The sequence below is a fragment of the Eulemur rufifrons genome, chromosome 8, assembly GCF_041146395.1.
Source record: "Eulemur rufifrons isolate Redbay chromosome 8, OSU_ERuf_1, whole genome shotgun sequence".
Lineage (NCBI taxonomy): Eukaryota > Metazoa > Chordata > Mammalia > Primates > Lemuridae > Eulemur > Eulemur rufifrons.
The window spans coordinates 32,516,909-32,538,769 of NC_090990.1; the positions used below are offsets into that span (position 1 = coordinate 32,516,909).

Below are 21,861 nucleotides of genomic sequence, written 5' to 3' on the forward strand. Positions count from 1 at the left end.
TTGCTCAGGCTGGTCTCAAACTTCTGGTCTCAAGTGATTCTCCTGCCTAAGCCTCCCTAAGTGCTAGGGTTGCAGGCGACTGCCACCTTGCCAGACCTTTGCTAACAACTAGTTGTTAGGAATGGAACTAGGGAGCCACACAGGAGTGATAGATTTGTCCCTTCTGTGCATTTCTACCCTAAAAGGTCAGAAGCAATAATGGCAAATAAATGTTATCTTCCCTTCCTGACCTTTAGCCCTCACATCTGCAACTAACAAATAAAAATAAGGTAAAATGAAAACCACACCAAAAAAACACCATGGTAACAACTGTGAAGTCAAAAGCCAAATGACACAAGACACAGTAACTTCTACACTTTAACATTACAAGTAGCCTCATTAACAAAAATGAGGCTCAAAAATTGTATTAAAACTCAAGACTAGTCCTCTTCATGGAAATCTTTAGTAAAAGGCGAAAGATTTATACGATCTGAAGAGAAACCAGAGTGTAACTGTGCTTTTCTGCTTCAAACTTCCCAGAGAGAGCTAACAACTTGGTTGTGGTTGCTCAATGCTTGCGCGGTGCGCCCTACCTGCATGCAGTTTATGTATATACATACTGCTAACAGGATTATGTCATGCACTAGTGGAAAAAACCCCGCAGGGATGGAGCTTGCTCAAGCACCGTGAAGCTGTCTTTTCGTGGTGTACCATGGGTATGCAAATACAGGCGACTCTGGGCTGGTCCGGAACACCAGCTGCTGGGTGTGGCGGGGCCTCTGCTTCCCTTACTCTTCTCCCGGAGGTGTGGGCGGTGCCGGGTGCTGAGTGCCTTGCTTGGGCTGGTATTGGAAAGTATTAGTCGCAATTCTTCAGTCCTGTAGTTCTGTACCCGTAGTGAGCCCCCAGCCCCAGGGAGATAGAAGGGAAGAGGCCAAACACACTTAGGGGAGGTGGAACCACTTAGGAGGGATGTCACCATCCCCTCCTGGAGGAGATGGCATTCAATTCATCATGGATGATTTGGAGTTAGGTCAAGGGGAGGAGGGTAGGTGTTCTAGGCAGAAGGAATGACCTATGTAAAATTATGGAGGTGAAGCCCAAAAGTAATTCAGCGTGTCTAGAGAGTGGAGTGTGGGTGTATCTGAATGAGGGTGTGAATCTGGTGGGGACGCCTTCTGGGGTGGGCGGTAGGCAGAGGCTAGATCTTGTGGGGCCTGGAAAGGGTTTGGGTTTTATGTTATCAGTGATGGGGAAACCATGGAAGGGTGATGAAGTCAGAGGGCTGAGCAGTGCAAGGTGCAAGGTGCCACATAGGGTGGGCTGCCTTGCGAGCAGTGCTGGGACTTGGCCCCTGAGACTGGATGTGGTCGGTACCCCAAGACTGCCCACTTCTGGAGTGGTCCAACTCCAACTGACTAGGTTCCCTTAAGCTGCTGCCACACCAGGACACCCTTCTTTGTCTCAGGATTGCTCCCTAAGCATGCAATCAGAGCAAAAACTCTTGGCATAGCTACCATACAAACCACAAAAATAAACAGAAAGCATCCATGGGATGCCAGGTCATTTGTTGCATAAATGATTTCATTTAAAATCCTGAAAGAAAAAAATAGTACCCTCTAAGATAGGCTCTAATCTTCCCATTGCATAGATGAAGATGCCGAGAATCAGTGAGATTAGCTAACTTGCTAGTAAGTGGCACAGTGGGCTGACATCCTTTGCACTGTTCTGGCCTGGTCAGCTCTCCCTGTCCCACCCAGAAGCCCCTCCCTAGTGACCCAAACACGACTGGACCGAAATCCAGCCTCCATCCCCCGGGCCTGCTGGATGCACTCCCTACTCCAGCTTCTAAGCTGACTACCTGCTTGTCTTTAGTCTTTTTAGGCATCTTAGTGTTGATTCAACTGCAAAGGCCTTTTTTTCTTTTTTCGTAACTTTTGGTCAGAACTTGATTTTCTGGCCTTTGTCTGGGTGGGGTGGGGTGGGGTGGGATGTGAGAAGGCAGTGCTCCAGAGGTGGGACCATTTCTGGTGAGTGGGTGGTTGGAACCCAGGGTGTGTATGTGTATCAGCTGAGACTGAGCCCAAGGAGAGTGGGGGAAGGGCAATAAAAGACCTCCCACCCCAGTGGGTGAGGCCATGCGCTCTATTCCAGGGTTGTGGCCATTCTTCAAGGCCTTTGTGCAGTGGGGCTGTTCAGCATTCACAGAACAAACAGCTTAAATTCAGTGCCCTCATTAGTTCCCCATGTCATCCACTGGCGGCCAAAGATGCCTCCCAGGTGTCAGGCTGGCTGCTGACTTACAGTGGCCTCTGCCTCAGAGGTTGCTCTGGGCCCTGGCTCCTTGACCTCAGTCCACAACCTCCTGAAATATCTCCCCAGACCCTGCTGCCCCATCTGTGCTTCAACTGGCTACTTTCCCGATCTGCTTCCCCTTCCCCTTCCACCTGTTGCATGGCTGTGTCCCTCTGCCGTGCCCGCCTGTGCAGATGAAGCAGGAAGGCAGGAGATGAGTCTGGAGAGGTGGGCAGCGCTGGATGATGATGGCTCTGAAAGCCACACAGTAGCGTTTGACACCAAAAGAATTTATGTCATTTTGTATACTAGGCACTTAATCCAGATGGTGTTACCAAGTATATGACAAAATTTCAGTCTAGGGTCCTTCCCAGCCAGAACTAGTGAAGGGTCGGTGGAGGTCCCAGGACCTCAGGCCCTGATACCACAGAAGCCCCTTCCCATATCTAATCTTCACTGGCAAACTCCTAACTCTGAAAGAAAAGCACCAAAGTCATTTGAGATGAGTTCACATAGAATATATTTCATTCTTTAAAAATAAAACTTTTAGCATAGCTAACATCTATATATACTACAAAAATAAACATCTTCATATAAATAATTTATGTGGTAGGAGGTGGACAGGGATACAGCCTACCCAGGAGTCACCGACTGGCAAAGGGTGCTGGAGGATCCCTCAGGCTGGGCCTGCTGGCTGGGCAGCAGGGTGGGGCAGGCAGGGGACAGGGCCGCACTGCAGCCTGAAGTGCTGGCTTTCACCCCCATGCGACACACAGGCCTGGGTGTGCAAGGCTGCTCACAGCCGAGGGGGTGGCTGTTCTGTGTGGGTATCAGGGAGGTCCGTGACGGCCGAGTCAGGGGAGGGGATGCAGACAGCAGCACGGCCCTCCAGGGGTCTGTCCTGCATTCAGTACCCCACCCATTGCTTCCCAGTGACTGTGGCCCAAATAGGATCTCCGTGCTTCAGCTGCTCCTTCACACAGTGGCTGGGCATGGTCCTCTAGAACTGAGGTTACCAGAGCTGGTGGCAGCTGGGGTGGCAGAAGGGGACCAAGTGGGCTCATCAGAGGCTGGGTGGATGTAGGCACCAGGCAGCGGGGGTGGGTGGAGGGCCACAGTCATGGAGGTAGTCACTCTGGCAAAGCTCTGGGGCAGGGTGGGGGACACGCCCCACCTGAGCCCACCTTCCTGTGGAGCCCGGGGGCTCAGGACCTTAGGGCTCTCCTTGTACATCTGTACAACCTGAGAAGAGACACCAGTCCCAGTGAGCCCAGGGACTGCTGGGGCCACAGTCCCCTGCAGAACCTCCCTGGTGATCACTATGATTGTTGGGAAGCTGGGGTCCTTCTTGGCCTCCAGCAGGACATGACAGCTGACAAGTGACAGGATATCGAGGCCTGGTGCAAACCCTGCACCTTGCTCTGGATCCTGAAAGGCTAAGGTGGGTACCGTGAAGAAGCCAAGAGGGCTGAGGGGCAGGAGCCTGGTGTCTGGGGAAAGGAGGAGGTTACCATCTTCAGGGCGTGGCACCTGTTAGGGAAGGCCCTGGCTCTGTCCCTTGCCTTGCATGTTCCTACCCAGTCCCCTGGGCTGGGGGCAGAAGGAGGCTGTGGTCACCTCTGGCGGGGGGCCCAGGATGGACAGCAGCACAGGCAGCAGCACAAGTCCATGGAGGAGGCCCAGGAGTGTGAGCACTGTCAGCACCACGAAGAAGTACCTAGGTTGGGGTTGGGGGGTCAGCCTGGGCAGGCCTGAGGCCACCACAGGCAGGCCCTGCCTCCTTGCCTGAGTCCCCCCTTACCTGACGATGAAGTCAAAGTTGGAACCAGCAAGCATGAGCAGACCCAGCAATGTGGAAATGGCCCCATCAGTCACAGGGGCAAATGTATGCTCGAGGGCACGGGCTGCCCGCAGGTTCCGGCTACCCTGGGTGGTCAGGAAGCCCTGGGGAACAGAGTGGTCCTGGAGCTGCTCCTCTGCCAATCGTGGCCAGCTCATCCATGTCCCCAACTGCATCTGTCCCCAGGGCTCACCCATACCTTGGCCCACAGAAGGCCAGGTGAACTAAATCCATGGGAAGCATGCATGAGTCCATTTAGGTTACACTGTATAGATGTGTCTGGTGAGGTTAGACACAGAGAGGTGTACAAAATAGGGTGGCCAAACTGTAGCCTGTCATCTGTTCTGTGAATAAAGTTTTGCTGAAACACAGCCATGCTCATTAATGTATTGTCTATGGCTGCTTCTGTGCTATGGTGGCAGAGTTGTAACAGAGACTCAGTGGCCCACCAAGCCTGAAATAGTTACTGCCTGGCTCTTTACAGAAAAAGTTTGCCAACCCCGGGTCTAGAAGGATGGATGCCAAAGTGATAAGAGTTACTCCTCAGGATAGCATTTCAGAGGATTTCTAACTCTTCCTTTGTACTTTTCTGCATGCTGGCTTTTTTGGTTTTGTTTTCAAGGAGTATATATTGTTCTTAGAATAATAATGGGACTATTGGGGTGGGGAGAAGTGAGCTGTTTGTGGGGTCTGATCAAGTTTGTGTTGATGCTTCCAGAAGGTCTGTGGCCAACCCCCAATTCCTCTGCCAGAGAACATGCAGCTTTGGGAAAGGCCTGTGCCCTCCTCAGTTCTAGTATTCTTGTCTTAAAGATCCCTCCGTTAAACCCACATTGCCATCCAGTTACCATCCCATTTCCATGATTCCCTCCACAGTGAAGCCATTCAAAAAATTGGTTCCCATTTTCTTACCTTCCATTCTGTCCTTAAACTTTGTTCACTCCTCTCTACCAAAATGGGTGCTTATTTATTTGTTTACTGACTACTTTTACCCCCTTAGAATATAAATTCCTTGGGGCCGGTGCGGTGGCTCACACCTATAATCCCAGCACTCTGGGTGGCCGAGGCTCGAGGATCACTTGAGCCCAGGAGTTTGAGGCTGCAGTGAGCTACGATGATGTCACTGCACTCTACCCAGGGCGATGGAGGAGACTCTGTCTCAAAAAAAAAGGAAACTGAATCCCCCTTCTCACTCCCCCCCTTTTAAAAAAGGAGAAAAATAGTAAGTTCCTTGGAAGTAAAGACTGTATTGCTATTATACACTCAATTCTTAAATAGTACCCAGGACACAGTAGGTGCCTGAGCAATATTTGTTGAATACTGAATGGCTGACCTGTCCCTCCCCTGGGTGCCTGTGCTTACCAGAGCCACATGGACTGTGAACTCGACACCAATCCCTACAGATGCTACGAGGATCACCACGGGGATGGCGCTCAGCTTGATGCCCAGGAAACCCATGATACCAAAGAGTTCCACGGTCACCATCGCCAGGACCAGCACCTGGGAAGGCAGGGCTCACGCAGGGCTCCTGGCAGGAGCGATTACAGGCAGGCAGGGGGTGCCGCTGGGTGTCTCTGACCCCACCCCTGAAGTACTCACTATGAGGCCAGCTATCCAGGGGTTGAGTAGCAGGAGGGCACAGACGAGGAACGTGCACACCAGCAGGATGCAGACAGCCAGCAGGAAGCAGTGCCGCAGGCCCAGATACTGCTCCCAGAAGAGGAAGGGGGAGCCGCTGGGGTAGGCGTGCACCCCGGCCTGGCCTGCCTCTGCGCATGCTGCCCGGGCCCCCTCAATGGCCTCCACAAAGTCTGCAGTCTTCTGGAGGCCATGCAGCAGGAAGGGGAACTGGGCAAACTCCAGGGGCTGAGCTGGTGGGACTGTGGAGGGGAGGGGAAGGGAGACGGAGGGGGACAGTGAGCACAGGGAACAGTGGGCAGGGCCTCAGGGACAGGGCCTTTGTGGGCTGAGGTGAGGCTGAGGCTCTTGCTGAGCTCCCCCCAGGACTCACTGCGAAGGTTCTCCCCGGTGGTGTCATATTTGTCATGCAGCCATTCAGGAGGTGGGGGGTAGAAGTTGGCCTGTGAAGCTGCCAGACCCAGGGGGTCACTGCTCACCCACACAGTTAGCCCCATGTAGAAGAGCTCTGGTGGAATCAGTCCCTCTTTGTCCACCAATTTCCTCGTGGTCAGCTGTGGAGGCAGAGAGGGCTGAAGACCTGGGCCCACGAGGCCTGGGGCCCGCTGTGCTCCCTGACCTCTAGCCCTCTCCCAACCTGGCTGAAATTTAGAGGCTCCTGGGCATCCCCCGTCTGGATGAGCAGCTTGTAGGCCAGGGCCCCGTCCTCAGAGCCATTGCGGTATGAGTAGCGGGTAATGCGTCCGGAAGCCCAGTCCTGGTCAAAGGCAGCCTGGATTCCTGGGGGAGAACAGGATAGGGTACAGTTAGCCTGTGGCCCCAGGGGGCTTCTCCCTGCAGCACCCCTCCCTGCAGTCTCCTTGCTTCTTACCCTGTAGCCAGTTGCGGTAATAGTGCAGCCAGGTGCGGGGTGCCTGGGTGGCGGGTGGGGGCAGCACAGCCTTGAGGGAACTGAAGCGCTGGTGCAGATCAAAGAGGGCACGTTGGGAGTGGGCGTAGTCAAAGCCACCCTGGGTCACCAGGGCCACCTCGTACAGGGAGAAGTACGTGAGCTGGGCGCTCAGGAAGGCATGCTCCTTGGTGCCCCGAGGTACCACATCTGTCAGGGCCAGCCCATCCTGCACCAAAGTGGCTCCGTAGAGGCTCAGGCCCAGAAGAGCCCCAAAGAGCACCAGCACCATGGCCTGTGGGAAATGGCAACTAAGCTGGAGGCCTGGGGCTACCCTCCAGCCCAGGTGGTGGGCTAAGCCCTCTGCCCTTCTTGGGGCCCAGAGACACTAAGTCTCTGCCTTGCCCTACCTAGTCTTACCTTGGCGTGTGACCGGAGCAGCAAGGGTGCAAACTGATAGCGGGCGAAATGTGCAAGTGTCCAGCGGGCACAGGGTAGGGACTTGCAGGCTGCCTTCTGTCTTGTCTCCTCTTCCTGGCCTAGAAGGTCCCGTGTGGACCCTCCAGGGCTGAAGAGCTCAGAGCCCAGTGGGTCAGAAGGTGAGGGCACTAAGTGGGCTTGGGGAGGCAGGATGGTGACCACATGCTGGCTGCTGGCTTCACAGTGGGTAAAGGCTTGAACTGTGGTGGTCAGGTGGGCAATGCCCACTGGTACTGTCCTATCCCCCAGTTCCTGAGGCAGAATCTGAATCACTCGAGCAGAGCAGGGGCTGGAAGGGGCAGAGAGAGTAGATGACAGGTCTGTACCTTGAAATGCTGGTAAGGGGATAAGCAGAAGGCATCAGTGGAAGAAGGGGAAGGGTACAGGGATGGTACCTAGAGAAGCAGCAAAGCACATCAAGGCGCTGGCAGTGGCGCCGGCGCAGGTCCAGGCTGAGGATGGCTGGGAAGACAAGCAGCACGGCTGCAAAGTTGCAGCCAACCACTATGGCCGCCTAGGGGATGGACAGGAAGGGCACAAAGGCTGGATGAAGTCCACCCCCAGATCCACCCCGACCCTGGGCCGGTCCTGTTCTTTCCTGAGGCCTCACCTGTAGGGAGAAGGCCCGAAGAGCAGGGATGGGAACTAGGGCAGCCATGAAGAAGGCAACCATGTTGTTGATGGATGTGAGTGCGACACTGGTGCCTGTGCGCTGCAGACACTCGCCCGTGCGCTCCTGCCAGAACAGAGCAGGGATGTGGCCTCAGGTCCCAGGCAGGGGGCCGTGTCAAGGTCGAGTGAAGGGGAGGCTCAGGAACTTGGGATGGCAGAGGTGGGGTAGTAATAGCACAGCAGGTAACATTATTGAGTACCACGTATGTGTCATGTGCTGTTCTCAGCACTCAACCTGAATTATCTCACTGATCCTCACAACAATCCTTAGGACACAAGCACTATTATTACCCCTGTTTATAGATGGGTAAACTGAGGTACACATGTAATTGGTAACCCAAGGTCACTTGAACCAAGAGGCTTTTATTTTTTTTTTTTTTGAGACAGAGCCTTATTCTGTTGCCTGTGCTAGGGTGCAGTGGCATCATCATAGCTCACTGCAACCTCAAACTCCCAGGCTTAAGGATCTTCCTGCTGTAGCCTCCCAAGTATCTGGGACTATAGGTACATGACACTATGCTCAGCTAATTTTTCCATTTTTCTGTAGAGGCAGTGGCTTGCTATGTTGCTCAGCCTGCTCTTGAACTCCTGGCCTTAAGCAGTCCTTCAGCAGTCCTTCCACCTCAGCCTCCCAAAGTTCTAGTCTTTTTTTTTTCTTTTTGAGACAGAGTCTCACTCTGCTGCCCAGGCTAGAGTGCAGTGGTGTGATCATAGCTCACTGTGGCCTTTAACTCCTGAGCTCAAGTGATACTCCTACCTCAGCCTCCTGAGTGGGTGGGACTATAGGCGTGTGCCACTATGACTGGCTAATTTTTTATTTTTTGTAGAGATTGGTAGGAGGAGGGTCTTGCTATGTTGCCCAGACTGGTCTCAAACTCCTAGCCTCAGGCGATCCTCCTCGGATGGGGCCAGGCTGGAGGATGAGGCCTCACCTGGAGAGGGGTGCCAGGTGGAGCCTCCGTGAAGGCATGTGCCAGCAGGAATACGTCGTCCACACCGATTCCCAGTGCCAAGAAGGGCAGCACCTGGAGGGGCAGAGGGGTGAGCGGTTGGAGGACTCGTGCAGCCTGGTGATAGCACCCAAAAAGGTCTGTTCTGCAGTCCTGGTATACCTGGGTGGTGGCAGCATTGAAGGTGATACCAAGTAGGGCGCAGAGCCCAAGGCCTGAGGCCACTGCCAGGGCCACCAGCAGCACCCCAGCAAGGCCCACCGCACCCTGGGACTGGGCACAGTCCCACCGCAGCATTGTCACACAAGCATAGGCCAGCTGTGGGGAGAGAAGACAGTGTCAGATGGGGGCTCCCAGGCTGGGCACTGGGTAGAGGAGGGGGCAAGGTGCCAGGAGCAGGACCCACCATGAGCAAATAGCCTCCCACCACACGGGCAGCACTGACTTCAGAGAACGCATGCAGGATGTCGTCCAGGGTGGTGGAGGAGAAGGCATGGATCTGCTGGGACGAGTTCTCAGGCAGGGCCTCCTGGGCCAGCTGGAGAGACAGGCTGGATCTGAGGGCGTGGGAGGAGGGGGTGGCCTCAGGGCACTCCTCCTTGTCCTTGTCCACACTGACCTGCACAAAGCGCCGCTGCCAGGCTTGTAGCACTGTGCTGGCCTGCTCCTCACTCCAGCCAATGTCATGTGTCTGGTAGTCACCCCGGAAATGCTCATACAACTGGCGGGGACTCATCAGCAGGAAGGTGCTCTGCAGGGCCTCTGCCCTGGCGGGGAGTCGAGGAGAATTAGGGTCAGAAGTGGCCCAAACGCCCAGGGAGGAATGTGCAGGGGGCTTTTGCCAGAGCTGCCTGGTATCAAGAGAGTGGATTCCCATGCACACAGTCCCCTTGCCAACTCCCAGGGGAGGCCCTACCTCAGCAGCTGTCCTTGGGGGTCTCTGGCCATGCCTCCCAGCAGCAATTCCTCTTGCCAGTGCATAAATTTGTGGGAGAAGCCGTGGCAGCCCCCGCTCAGCTCCTGAGCCACATTGGGAGCCTGGGGGGTGGGGGACAGGGGAGGAGTTTAGTACTCAAGGCCCTGGCTGTGGATAACTGGGTATCCCAGGGCTTGTACCTCCAGGAACCAAGCCTGCCACAGAGCTCAGTAGGCCTAAAGTATTGAGAACTAGTCTCCTGAGCCTCTTGACTACTTTTTAAGAATGAACAGCTAGTGTCCTGCAGATCGGAGGCCACAAGAGGGAGCAGAGGCCTGGAAATAGGCTGCTGGGAGAGGGTGGCGTAACTGGTGGGTTTTGAAAAAAGTACCACATTCACAGGACCACACAGACTCTTAGAAACTAGGTATGATATGCCTGCTTAGCTATTTTGTTCTTAGTTTTCACATACAATTCTGTTTTGATAAAGTCCAGCCTTGTCTGGGCTTAGAAAAGGAAAAAGGGGTATCTATACCTCCTGAGGGCTCCTTAGGAGGACTGAATGGGAATGGAACACTCCAGGGGTCTAGCACAGTGGGGCAGAGTAACCATGTCCAGGAGATGGGAGCAGAGCACAGAGCACAATCAGCTCTCTCAGAACAGGGAAACATGAGCGGGGAGAGGGAGGAAAAGCAGCCTTTGCCTGGCAGACCTGGTTGGAACCCACCTGCCTGCTGTGATGGTTGGGGGCACTAGGTGGGCAGTGGAGGTCGTCAGGGTGCAGACAGGGCCGCCCCACATAGGCCTGGCCCACCTGTGCCTTGTCTAGCAGCTCCCGGAAACCCTCAAGGGAGGCAAAGGGGCCCAGCTCCTCTAGCAGCTGCTCCGGATCCAGGTTGGTCCACTGGATATCGGGGCGGCCCCTGGGGGGAGAGCCCATGGTTAATGAGGGTCAGGGATCAAAACCCAGCCTCCAAACTGCTGCTCTGGGACCCATGCGGTAGCCCACCCCCCTCTTATCTGCTAATTTGTCCCACCATATGGAGGGTCTGCAGGGCTCAGCTTCTCAGCGCTGCCGGGCTGCAGCAGCCCACCAGGTTGCTGCAGAGAGCTGTGGGTGGATACAAGGGGCTGAGGTGGCTATCAGGATGGACATACGTAATACATAGAAAGGGCCAGAAAGCCCCCACTGAGCCCCCTTCCAAGCTGTCTGCTTGGTTCTAATATATAACTATACAGGCACCCGCCTGTAACAGGTTTTTTTTCTGGCTTGGGCAACAGCTTAGCTGATACCTAGCTAATTCCCCCCACTCTCTTTCTAGGAATCCTTTTTCCCCATTGCTCAGATCTTACAGATCTTTGTGTTCTGTTTTGTCTAAATAAGACAGATCTTCCTTTCCTTCAGAGGTAAGGAGAAGGGGGATGTGGAAAGAGCCCTGGGGATGCCCACGCTCTGACCCTGGCCTGGAGGTAAGTAGGAATTAGAGGTAGTTAGGTTTTCATTGTCCTCTTTGCTCCCATCCTCCCGTCTGCTGGGGAAGTCCCTGGTGGGAGATGAAGCAGGGCCCGGGAGTGGCTGCGGGACACTCACGGCAAGTAGGCAGAGCCCCCTTGGAGTTTGGCTCCCTCCCAGAAGCAGTCGAGGGGAGTGAGGATCACACACGGAAACAGCTTCTCAATCATCTGCCAGGGACACCCCAGGACACATCAGTCCTGCCCTTGAGCTCTTTCCCCATGACCTTTGTAGGCCCTCTGGAATCCCCCCTCACTTTTCTTTTCTGGTTTTTTTTTTTTTTTTTTTTTTTGAGACAAGGTCTTGCTCTGTTACCAGGCTGGAATGCAGTGGTGTTATCATAGTTCACTGCAGCCTTGAACTCCTGAGCTCAAGCGATCCTCCCACCTTGGCCTCCCAGAGCGCTAGGATTACAAGTGTGAACCACCACACCTGGCCTCCCCTTACTTTTAATCCTCCCAAGAATCTCTCAGCAAAGGTTCCACCTCTATTCCGCCCCAGGGAACAGCTCGGGATACTTACGCGCTCAATCATTCCATTTTCAATAAGGGGAACTCCTGACTTGTAGCAGATTTTGTTCAAATCCCAGGACCTGCAATAGCCAGGGGTCCAGGAGGTCAGCAGAAGAGGGGAATTCCCACTGCAGAACTGCCACGGCACACTTCACCCCGCACTTCACCCCCTCACCCCCAGGGCCTCGGCCAGACTCACTTTCCATAGAGTGATACTTGCACTTTACTGGCAGTGAGGGCTGCCTGGAGGTGGAGGCCAAGTGCCTCAGGCGTGAGGATGTTCTCTCCCTCCTGGCGTGTAGTCTGTATCAGCATCTGAGAGGTATATGCAGCCTCCTCCCCCAGCTTCTCCTTGGTGTAATGCAGCTCCTGGCTCACCCGGCTGCCCACTGCCAGAGCAAAGAGAGAAAGCTGTGGGGAAAGCGCCTGGCTGGTCAGAGCTCTCGGGGAGGTGAGGTCCTAACCCTGAGGCCTGGGGAAGTGCAGCCGAGAGGAGCCCCTGCCTCCTACCTGACGGCCAGGCCATGGCCCAGGCTGACTCCCCAGGCTCCTGTCCCTCTTCTCAGAATCTGGAACTTTGCCAGGGGAAGTGGAGAAGCCTCAGTTGTGTGACTCTCTGATTTCTTCTGTGGTCTAGGGCAGCAGTCCCCAACCTTTTTGGCACCATGGACTGGTTTCACGGAAGAAAATTTTTCCCCAGATGGAGGGGGTGGGGTAGGGTGGCGTGGGACTCAGGTGGTGAGTCCCATTTCCAAACAGGTCATGGATCGGTACCGGGCTGTGCCCTGGGGGTTGGGGACCGCAGGTCTAGGGTTTAAGCATGAACCATGTTGTCTGGGATTAGGACAAAAACTTAAAAATGAAAATCAACACAAGCTGGGCCTTGGCTGGGGTTATGGGAACATCCTGGAGGGAGCCCTTACTCAGTCCCTCTCAGCTCTGGTAGGAAGGACAAGGAGGACATCCGGGGCCAATAGGGAGGCTGCCATTGGGAGAGTGTCCTAAAAGAACAGGTCTAGGGCTGGGGCTGGTTCTCAGTTCAGATCGCTCCAGACAGTGATTTATATCCACACACCATTCTGCAAACTGCTCTGGGAAGGGGGCAGGGATGGGAGTGCCTGGTAACAGTGGGCCCTGCATTGGCCCAGGCAAGGGGAGGATCAGATGGCCTTTCAGCGTGATGTTCCCACTCAGGCAAGATGTATGTGGAATAAGCTCATGTTCCTGGCAGAGGTGAAATCAAAGTGGGCCACAGGGAAGGAGGGGTTCTGTTCCCTTTCACCATCCTCACTGTCCAGGCTGCCTTAGTCTCCTTGATCTTAGAGTCCCTCAAATCCTGTATCACGCTGGCCATGGAGTTGTGCTCTATAACTGGGGCCTGGGGGCTGCAGGGACACTGTGAGGGTATATGACCTAACTGTGGTCTGGAGGAGGGTGAGGGCCAGAGCCAAATCCACCCCGCAGGCTTTGTGAACTTTGTCTGTTCTCAGACCCAGTTCTGCTTCTACCTATCTGGGGGTCTCTTCTTGTTGGTCACCGCTACCCCCTGTGACCTACAGGTACTGCTTCTCTGAGACTCCAGTTCCATCTAGGATCACCATGTTTCCCAGTCTCTTTTTTAAACCCACACAATTTCCTCACCACGACAGCCCCAAACCCTTGGTAACCCCCAACACATATTTACCTATATGCTCACACCTCCCCTGCCAAGTCACATTCCTGGCCCTCCCCTCATGAATACAGTCTCGAACAGCCATCCCGCTCCTCTCCCCTGTCAACTTCTACCTCCTTTTTTCTTCCTTCTCTGACTCTTCCCTACTCCTGAGTCCTTTCCCAGGCCTGTTCCGCAGTGTTTATTTCACAGGTTGAGGCAGAGGTTGCTACATGGAGAGAAAGGAGGGGAGGACAGAGATAAGCTCCCCATAGCAAGTGGGTTTGCTGAGGGGAAGGAGGCATGGGAGAAGGAAGAAACCCAGAGATAGCTGATAAGAAAGCAAGAAATAGAAACACTGACGACTTAAAATACATCAAAGAGAATAAAGAATCCTCAGGGTGAAAAATGAGGAACAGAAAAAGATAAACCTCAGCTGACAACGATGATGACAGATATGAAGACAGATGAACTGGGATGTATTGTGCAAGCAGGAAGACACGATGAGCATAGGGGAGGGGACAAAGGCTCCGTACAGACCTGACTTTGAGCCTTGGCTCTGTGCCTTGGGCAAATTACTTATTCTCTGAGTCTCAATTTTGTCATCCGTAAAATGGGGACAATAACTACTTTGTAGAATTAGAATCAATGCAGCCAAAGTATTATACTTAGGAAATTGCCCGGCACATAGTAGGTACAGATATGGAGTTGTTATTCAATAGTTGCTGGTAGTGAAATGATGTGACAGAAAAATGAGAAAGAACTGGAGGAAAAAAAGATTAGATATGTACGGAAGAAATAGAACATGGGAAGGAGAACATTAAAATCAACACATTTGTTGGCCGGGCGCGGTGGCTCACGCCTGTAATCCTAGCACTCTGGGAGGCCGAGGCGGGTGGATCACTCGAGGTCAGGAGTTCGAGACCAGCCTGAGCAAGAGCGAGACCCCCGTCTCTACTAAAAATAGAAAGAAATTATATGGACAACTAAAAATATATAGAGAAAAAATTAGCCGGGCATGGTGATGCATGTCTGTAGTCCCAGCCACTCGGGAGGCTGAGGCAGTACGATCGCTTAAGCCCAGGAGTTTGAGGTTGCTGTGAGCTAGGCTGACGCCACGGCACTCACTCTAGCCCGGGCAACAAAGTGAGACTCTGTCTCAAAAAAAGAAAAAAAAAAAAAAACAAAAACAAAATCAACACATTTGTTAAAAACTTTCATATCTTTACAAAAGGGAAAATACAACTGTCTAATCAACAGAAAATGAGTCCACCTTATAAATAATCCTACAAATGTAAATTAAAACAGCAATAAGTTGCCATCTATTAAATTGGCAAACATTTTCAAATTAGTAGCACCCATTGCTAGATTACAGGAGTATACTCTAATCCACCCAAGGAGTGTAATTTGATATACTATTTGGGGAAAGCAATATTGCAATATGTATGCTCATAATCTTTGATCCAGAAATTTCACATGTAAGGGCCTATGAGCCATTGTAGGGACTTAGGCTTTCTCTGAGTGAAGTAGGAGTTATGGTAGGTTTTTTTAGAGGCGGGTCTTGCTCTGTCACCCAGGATGGAGTGCAGTGGTGCAATCACAGCCCACTGCAGCTTCTGAACTTCTTGGTTCAAGTGATCCTCCTGCCTCAGCCTCCCAAGTAGCTCGGACTAAAGGGGCATGCCACCCTGCCTGGCTAATTTTTATTATTTTTTGCAGAGATGGGGTCTTGCTATGTTGCCCAGGCTTGTCTCAAACTCCTATCCTCAAGAGATCCTCCGACCTCAGCCTCCCAAAGTGTTGGGATTACAGGCGCAAGCCACTGTGCCCAGCCCATGGTAGGTTTTAAGCAGAGGAGTGAGATGGTCTGGCTTTTTAAAAATCACCAAACAATGTATTCTGGAGCCGAGTCATGAATGATGAGTAAGAGCTGGCCAGGGGAAGAAGTCAGGAAAGGGGTTCTGGACCAAGTGTGTGCAGGGGACTATCAAAGGCTCAGCATTGCAGTACTGCTAAGAGTGAGCCAGGGAGGAGCCAGTGGCAATGCTGGAGAAGCAACTGAGTCAGATTACGGAGGGGCTAGCATGTGTGCTATGGAGTTTATATTTGATCTCGGAGACTTCACAGAATTTGGCAGAAATCAGGAGAAAGGCTCTAAGCAGGGGACTGACTTGGCCAGACTAAATTACACCACAGGGGGGCGGTGTGGAGGCAGTTTTGCTGGTGAGGCTGACAGATCTTTCAACTCCCGACTTTCTAACAGACCCTGATTTTGGTGGCCACCTTCTGAAAGGCCTAGTGATTAAGGACAGCTGGGATCCTCCCCAGCATCAGAGGGTGACACTTGATTAGTATAAGAAGTCAATTACAGGCCGGGCGCGGTGGCTCACGCCTGTAATCCTAGCACTCTGGGAGGCCGAGGTGGGCGGATCGTTTGAGCTCAGGAGTTCGAGACCAGCCTGAGCAAGAGCGAGACCCCATCTCTACTAAAAATAGAAAGAAATTATATGGACAGCTAAAAATATATACAGAAAAAATTAGCCGGGCATGGTGGTGCATGCCTGTAGTCCCAGCTACTCGGGAGGCTGAGACAGGAGGATCGCTTGAGCCCAGGAGTTTGAGGTTGCTGTGAGCTAGGCTGACGCCACGGCACTCACTCTAGCCTGGGCAACAGAGTGAGACCCTGTCTCAAAAAAAAAAAAAAAAAAAAAGAAGTCAATTACAGTAATTCCATTGCCTTTGCCAAGTGAAGCATTTCAGCATAGGATGCTATGTGGTTCTTGCCAAAGAAACCAGATGAGAAGTCACTGAGGGGCTTCTTCTTTTTTTTTTTTTTTGAGACAGAGTCTCACTCTGTTGCTCAGGCTAGAGTGTCATGGCATCAGCCTAGCTCACAGCAACCTCAAACTCCTGGGCTCAAGCAATCCTCCTGCCTCAGCCTCCCGAGTAGCTGGGACTACAAGCATGTGCCACCATGCCCGGCTAATTTTTCTATATATATATTTAGTTGTCCAGCTAATTTCTTTCTATTTTTAGTTGAGACGAGGTCTCGCTCTTGCTCAGGCTGGTCTCAAACTCCTGAGCTCAAGTGATCCACCTGCCTCGGCCTCCCAGAGTGCTAGGATTACAGGCGTGAGCCACCATGCCCGGCCTTTTTTTTTTTTTTTTGATAAGCTTGTTAGACTGAGAGGCTTCTGATAAATTTTTCCTCACTTTCAAAAAAGGATGCAAGACAGGCATGACTTCCTTTTTCTACCACTGCATCAGCCACTTTAGGATAAGCCTGAGGACAAAAATCCAATAAGCTGAAATGGCAGAGGAGAAAGAAAGAAACTGGGTCCTTGCTGATGTCCTTGGGCTGCTAAATTAACCATCCCGGAACATCTCTACTGCCAGACTTCTTGTTACAGAGAATAATAAATCAATCTTCCTCCTTCCTTTCTTTCTCCTTCCTTTCCTTTCTTTCCCTTCCATGTGGCTAAAAGCGTTCTCATTGATATAATCAGGAGTGTATTGCCAGAGATTCAAAAAGACCTCAACTAGAACAGTGACAAGGGTGGAAAGGATGGGTCTAATGTGAGAGAGGTTAAGAAGGAAGAATCTACTGGTTTAGTAACCAATTAGGTGAGTGAGAGGAACTGAGGCTGACTCCCAAGGTATTTGAGTGTATGGTGGTGCTACCAGTTGATACGTGGCCATCCAAGGACAGCTCTAACTTCAAGCTGTCTCTATCACTGTTCCTGTAAGTACTAGTTGGGCTATATGTTGTCATTTTTATTTTAGACAACAATCTAAGGGGCCTCTGAGCCCTTCAGCTTTAAAGTTGGCCAGGAAAGACAAGCCGTGTTCTAAGTCTCACCACGGCAAAGATGGGGAGGACCCTGAACTCTGGCCCAGAACTCTGATAGCCAATGTCCTGTTTCTTCCTCTGCTTTCTGTATTAGCAAAATGGGAAAGGAACAGGGACTACTCTTTAATCCTCACCTCGATCAGCTCGTCACTGTCTAGGGCATTGTGGAAGAAGCCACAACTACAAAGACAACTACAGATCTACAGAGAAAAGATCAGGTCAAGATCACTGCTTTTATCTCACCCCCAGCCAATACAGGTCAGAGTGATATTCTGAAATAAAGGAAAAAAAAACTTAGGAATTGGCTACCACCCTCTTATAACACCCTTCCCCAAACAACAGCACAAAACTGGTAGGGTCTAGCCTCTCCTATGTTAGAGTATAGAAGAGAGAATGAGGAGGCATGGAGGTTCAAACAGTGTTTAGATGAGGAAGAACGGGGGAATGGAGAAAGAGGAAGGGGAGGGAGACTGCCTCTTTTGTGGCAGGAAATCCAAGAGTCATTTGGGACCACCCAGGCAGCAGTGGTGTGGGTGGGGGCATGAGCGTGTGTGTATGCACATGTGTGTCCTGGGGCTGGGGGCAGGCAGGCAGGCACAGAGAAACATCTGCTCTGGACCCTAGGGCTGCCCTAGAGTGTGTATGTATGTGAGTGTCTTGCAGAGGGCTGGGGGTAGGGTGGGGATGGCGTGTGGGAGCCCAACAGGCAGGCAGGCTCCAAGAAACATCTGCTCTGGATCCTAGGACTTGCCAGTATTTGAAATAACTCAAGGGTGTGAGACTCCAACCTGGTCCCTGCCTTTGGGTATGGGCCAGGGCTGGGGGAGGTCTAAAAAGCCCACAAAATGCAAATTTTCCAAGAACAGAGTGGAGTTTGACTCTGTCAAAGGGCCGCCATATGAAACCAGTCCTCAGGAAAGAAGAGCATCGTGTGAAATTATTAATAAGAAATCATTATTATTTAATGCTTCCTTAAGGAAGTAAGGATTTGGTCTCATCTGACTCTGGCTGTTGCCTCAAAAGTGTGGATTCTGTGCTGCTTTTCCATTAACTGGTTGCAGGGGGCCTGGGTACATGAGCCCTCTCTGGGGATGCTTGGCCAGATGATTTACTCAGTTTCCCCAGCCTTCCAGTCCTAACTTTTATGATTCTTGGTCAGAAGTGATCTTTCCCTGCCTTCTCTTATATAGCATATCCTGCTTTGTATTATGTTGTAGCTATCCCAGAACACATTTTACTTTTCTTGCTACTGAAAGATGGGTCTTGTTTTAGTTGCCTTTGTAAACTCTGCTGTTCATGTCAAAAATACACATAGAAAGTTGGTAATAAATGCTAAATAAACACACACATAATCACAAATATTCTGTACACTTATTCACAAGATCTACCATCTGCAGATGTCCACTTACGGGTGTGGGAGGGAACAGTGCTCCCAGATGCCCAGGTATACAGGCTTTGGCCAGCAGGTCCCCCTGCAGCACCAGGGCCAGGCCTACTAGGGCTCAGTAGCTAGGTTCTTGCCCTGTTTTTGTCTTGGGCTCACCATACCCAAGCAGCTATGGCCAGTGTCCACAAACTCACCTTCTACCCAGAGCTGTTCCAGGTCTGTTTCAATAATGGCGACACGGAGACCTAGTGCCAGGGCCCCAAAGGCCAACAGTCCCAAGAAGAGCACTTTGCCACAGTGTCTCTGGATTCCGCAGCCCAGAGAGAAGAGCAAGCCCTGGAAGTAAGCACGAAGCCAGAGCGGAGCCTTCAGGCTCCCAGCTAGGATCTGGGATGGAAAGAGAAGGGTCAGCCAGGCATCACTGGAACAATGCATGAAATTCCTCCCCTCACCCCACAGATGCTCTGCCAAGCCCTAGCTTCTTCTTTTTTTTTTTTTTTTTTGAGACAGAGTCTCACTTTGTTGCCCAGGCTAGAGTGAGTGCCGTGGCATCAGCCTAGCTCACAGCAACCTCAAACTCCTGGGCTCAAGCAATCCTCCTGCCTCAGCCTCCCGAGTAGCTGGGACTACAGGCATGCGCCACTATGCCCGGCTAATTTTTCTTTCTTTTTTTTTTTTTTCTGAGACAGAGTCTCATTCTGTTGCCCAGGCTAGAGTGAGTGCCGTGGCGTCAGCCTAGCTCACAGCAACCTCAAACTCCTGGGCTCAAGCGATCCTCCTGTCTCAGCCTCCCGAGTAGCTGGGACTACAGGCATGAGCCACCATGCCCGGCTAATTTTTTCTATATATATTTTTAGCTGTCCATATAATTTGTTTCTATTTTTGGTAGAGATGGGGTCTCGCTCTTGCTCAGGCTGGTCTCGAACTCCTGAGCTCAAACGATCCGCCCACCTCGGCCTCCCAGCCGGCTAATTTTTCTATATATATATTTTTAGTTGTCCATATAATTTTTTTCTATTTTTAGTAGAGACGGGGTCTCGCTCTTGCTCAGGCTGGTCTCGAACTCCTGACCTTGAGCGATCCACCCGCCTCGGCCTCCCAGAGCGCTAGGATTACAGGCGTGAGCCACCGCGCCCGGCCAAGCCCTACCTTCTTGAGTTCTGGATGCAGGACAGGGAGCACCTACACCGACACAGGTCCAAACCTGCAAGATTTAATACTCCCACCAACACACACCTGAGGAAGGCACAGACCTGTTTTCTAAGAGCAGGATACATACATACACACACACACACACACACACACACACACCCCTGCTGTCAGGTGAACACAGAGGTGACCTCACAGATGCTCTTATTTTCACTGGCCAGATGAAGACGAGACACAGACACAGACACACAGGCACACACACACACACACACACACACACGTTGCCTGGCTGTGCTCTCACTAGTCTTCAGATACCCAATGACACTTGGCACTTAAAGACATCACACCTTTCAGAGGCCCGAGTGACAGACCTGGCCCCACTCTTCCTCCAGCTTCCCCTGTACTCACCTGGGGTGCTATGGTTCGAGTTGGGTGTGTGTAGCTCGGGGGCAGCTCCCCGAGGGGCGACGGCTGAGCCATACTGGCGGGGATGGGGCGCTCCCATAGGCTAGTCCGGCCCCCCTGTACCGCTGGGCCCCGCGTGGGGATTCAGTGGGGCCGCTAAGGCGCGGGCGCGGGTGAGGCTGTGGCGGGGGTGGGTGTGCGGCGGCGGCGACTTTGGGGAGCGCAGGCGGCGCGGGCCCGGGGCCCGGGACTCGCCCACTCGGTGGGCCGTGGACCGCGGCGGCCGGAGGAGTGGGTCTCGCGTGCAGGCAGAACTGCCGGCCAGAGATGCACAGCACCGCTGGAGGTGGCTTCCGCAGTGCCCGAGAGGTGGCTGGAGCTCCAGAAAAAGGGAGCGGGCTGGGGAGACGCCCTCCCATTGGCTGAGGGGCCGGCAAATTACCCGGAGCGGCGCGGCCGGATCTGCTGCTAGGTAACGACGCCGCAGGGGGCGGGGCAGGAGACCACCCAGGCAGGGCCACCCCTAGCCTCGTCTCTGCCCGCGCTCGCGGGGCCCCTCCGGGAGGAGCAAGGAGGGAGATCCCGGAGAGGCGCCGCTCTGGCCAAGTGCAAGTCAGGAGAGGCCGACGGTGAGAAAGGGTGTCTGCTGGCCCTGTCAAGGCCACACTTTCTTCCCGACCCAGCCAAAACCCAGACTCCTCCCTTCTCTCCCTGCTTCCATTCTTGCCCCCTTCAGTCCACTCTCTCCACTGAGGCTAGGGGTATCTAACATGCAAATATGACGACAGTTCCAAAGCACAAGGTCCACTTGGAGCACAGGGCCCGGTATGACCTAAAGCCTTCTCTCCCATAGGTCCCTCACACCCACCCAGTGTTCCTTTCGGCCCTCCAGAGCCACCTTTAACTTCCTAAACACACCATGTTGTTCCATGCGTTTCTGCCTTCCGACCTGTTGTTGCCCTTTTGTTTTGGCAGATAATCTTAAAAATCGAACTCAATTACCCCCTCTTTGAAGCCTTCCTTGCATCATGCTTCCCTTCCGGCAGATGATTGCTTGGGTTCCTCATTACACTCAATTTATATATATATTATTACATTCATGACACAATAATTCATGTACTTAAAAGTCAGCCTTCCTCAGTAGACAATAAGTAGGTGCTCAACAGTTGTTGAGTATGGCACTAAGAGTTGCAGAAACCAGGGTGTAAAGGACTGGAAACAGGGAAGAATAGAAGGAACAGTCCCTCTATTAAACTTTCAACTGTTGCATCTGACTGTGCTGTTTCTGTCCAGTTCCAGTTCCTGACTGATAAACCCTGAGTGGCAGAGTAGGGCAAAATCCATATTCCAATATATAAAGTTTGGGAAAGAAAAAAAGAATCTCCAATAAACTCATTATTCTAATACAACTACTATTATTTCTGGCCAATTTCTTGACCAGTTCTTCCAGACTTTTTATCATTACGTCATAAATATTTCATGTTACTACACAGTTTTTGTAATCAATCACTTGGAGAATGTCCTTAGGACAGATTCCCAGAAGTGGGGTTGTTTGGGTCAGAAAGTATGAACATTTTTATGGGTCTTGCTAAACATTGCCCAATTGCTTTTTGAAAACTCATGCACATGCAAATTAACATCATCTCCAGAGTCTCAGTTCTGGGGAAAAGGAACATTTAGGTTGAAAGGGTAAACACCTAATAGAGTTGCTACTTCCATTTGTCCTTTCATCCAG

The 21,861-nt window shown here is 52.2% G+C and overlaps 1 protein-coding gene and 1 non-coding gene across 2 annotated transcripts; both read right to left on the reverse strand.

The window, feature by feature from the left end:
• Window positions 1-372: 372 nt before the first annotated feature.
• Window positions 373-489, reverse strand: LOC138390994 (U5 spliceosomal RNA). The gene has a single exon (XR_011234640.1). It is a non-coding gene; the product is annotated as a U5 spliceosomal RNA (small nuclear RNA).
• Window positions 490-3,249: 2,760 nt separating this feature from the next.
• Window positions 3,250-20,201, reverse strand: PTCH2 (patched 2). The gene is made up of 22 exons (XM_069479168.1): window positions 20,130-20,201; window positions 18,767-18,959; window positions 11,884-12,073; window positions 11,695-11,764; window positions 11,251-11,342; window positions 10,387-10,582; window positions 9,660-9,781; window positions 9,363-9,510; window positions 9,150-9,281; window positions 8,906-9,061; window positions 8,726-8,818; window positions 7,732-7,857; window positions 7,517-7,635; window positions 7,062-7,410; window positions 6,624-6,936; window positions 6,390-6,532; window positions 6,126-6,306; window positions 5,714-5,994; window positions 5,477-5,614; window positions 4,076-4,218; window positions 3,892-3,991; window positions 3,250-3,516 (listed from the first exon to the last, which is right to left on the reverse strand). Exons 1-22 carry the CDS (start codon window positions 20,199-20,201, stop codon window positions 3,250-3,252), a joined length of 3,624 nt encoding a protein of 1,207 aa, XP_069335269.1.
• Between the last annotated feature and the right edge of the window lie 1,660 nt (window positions 20,202-21,861).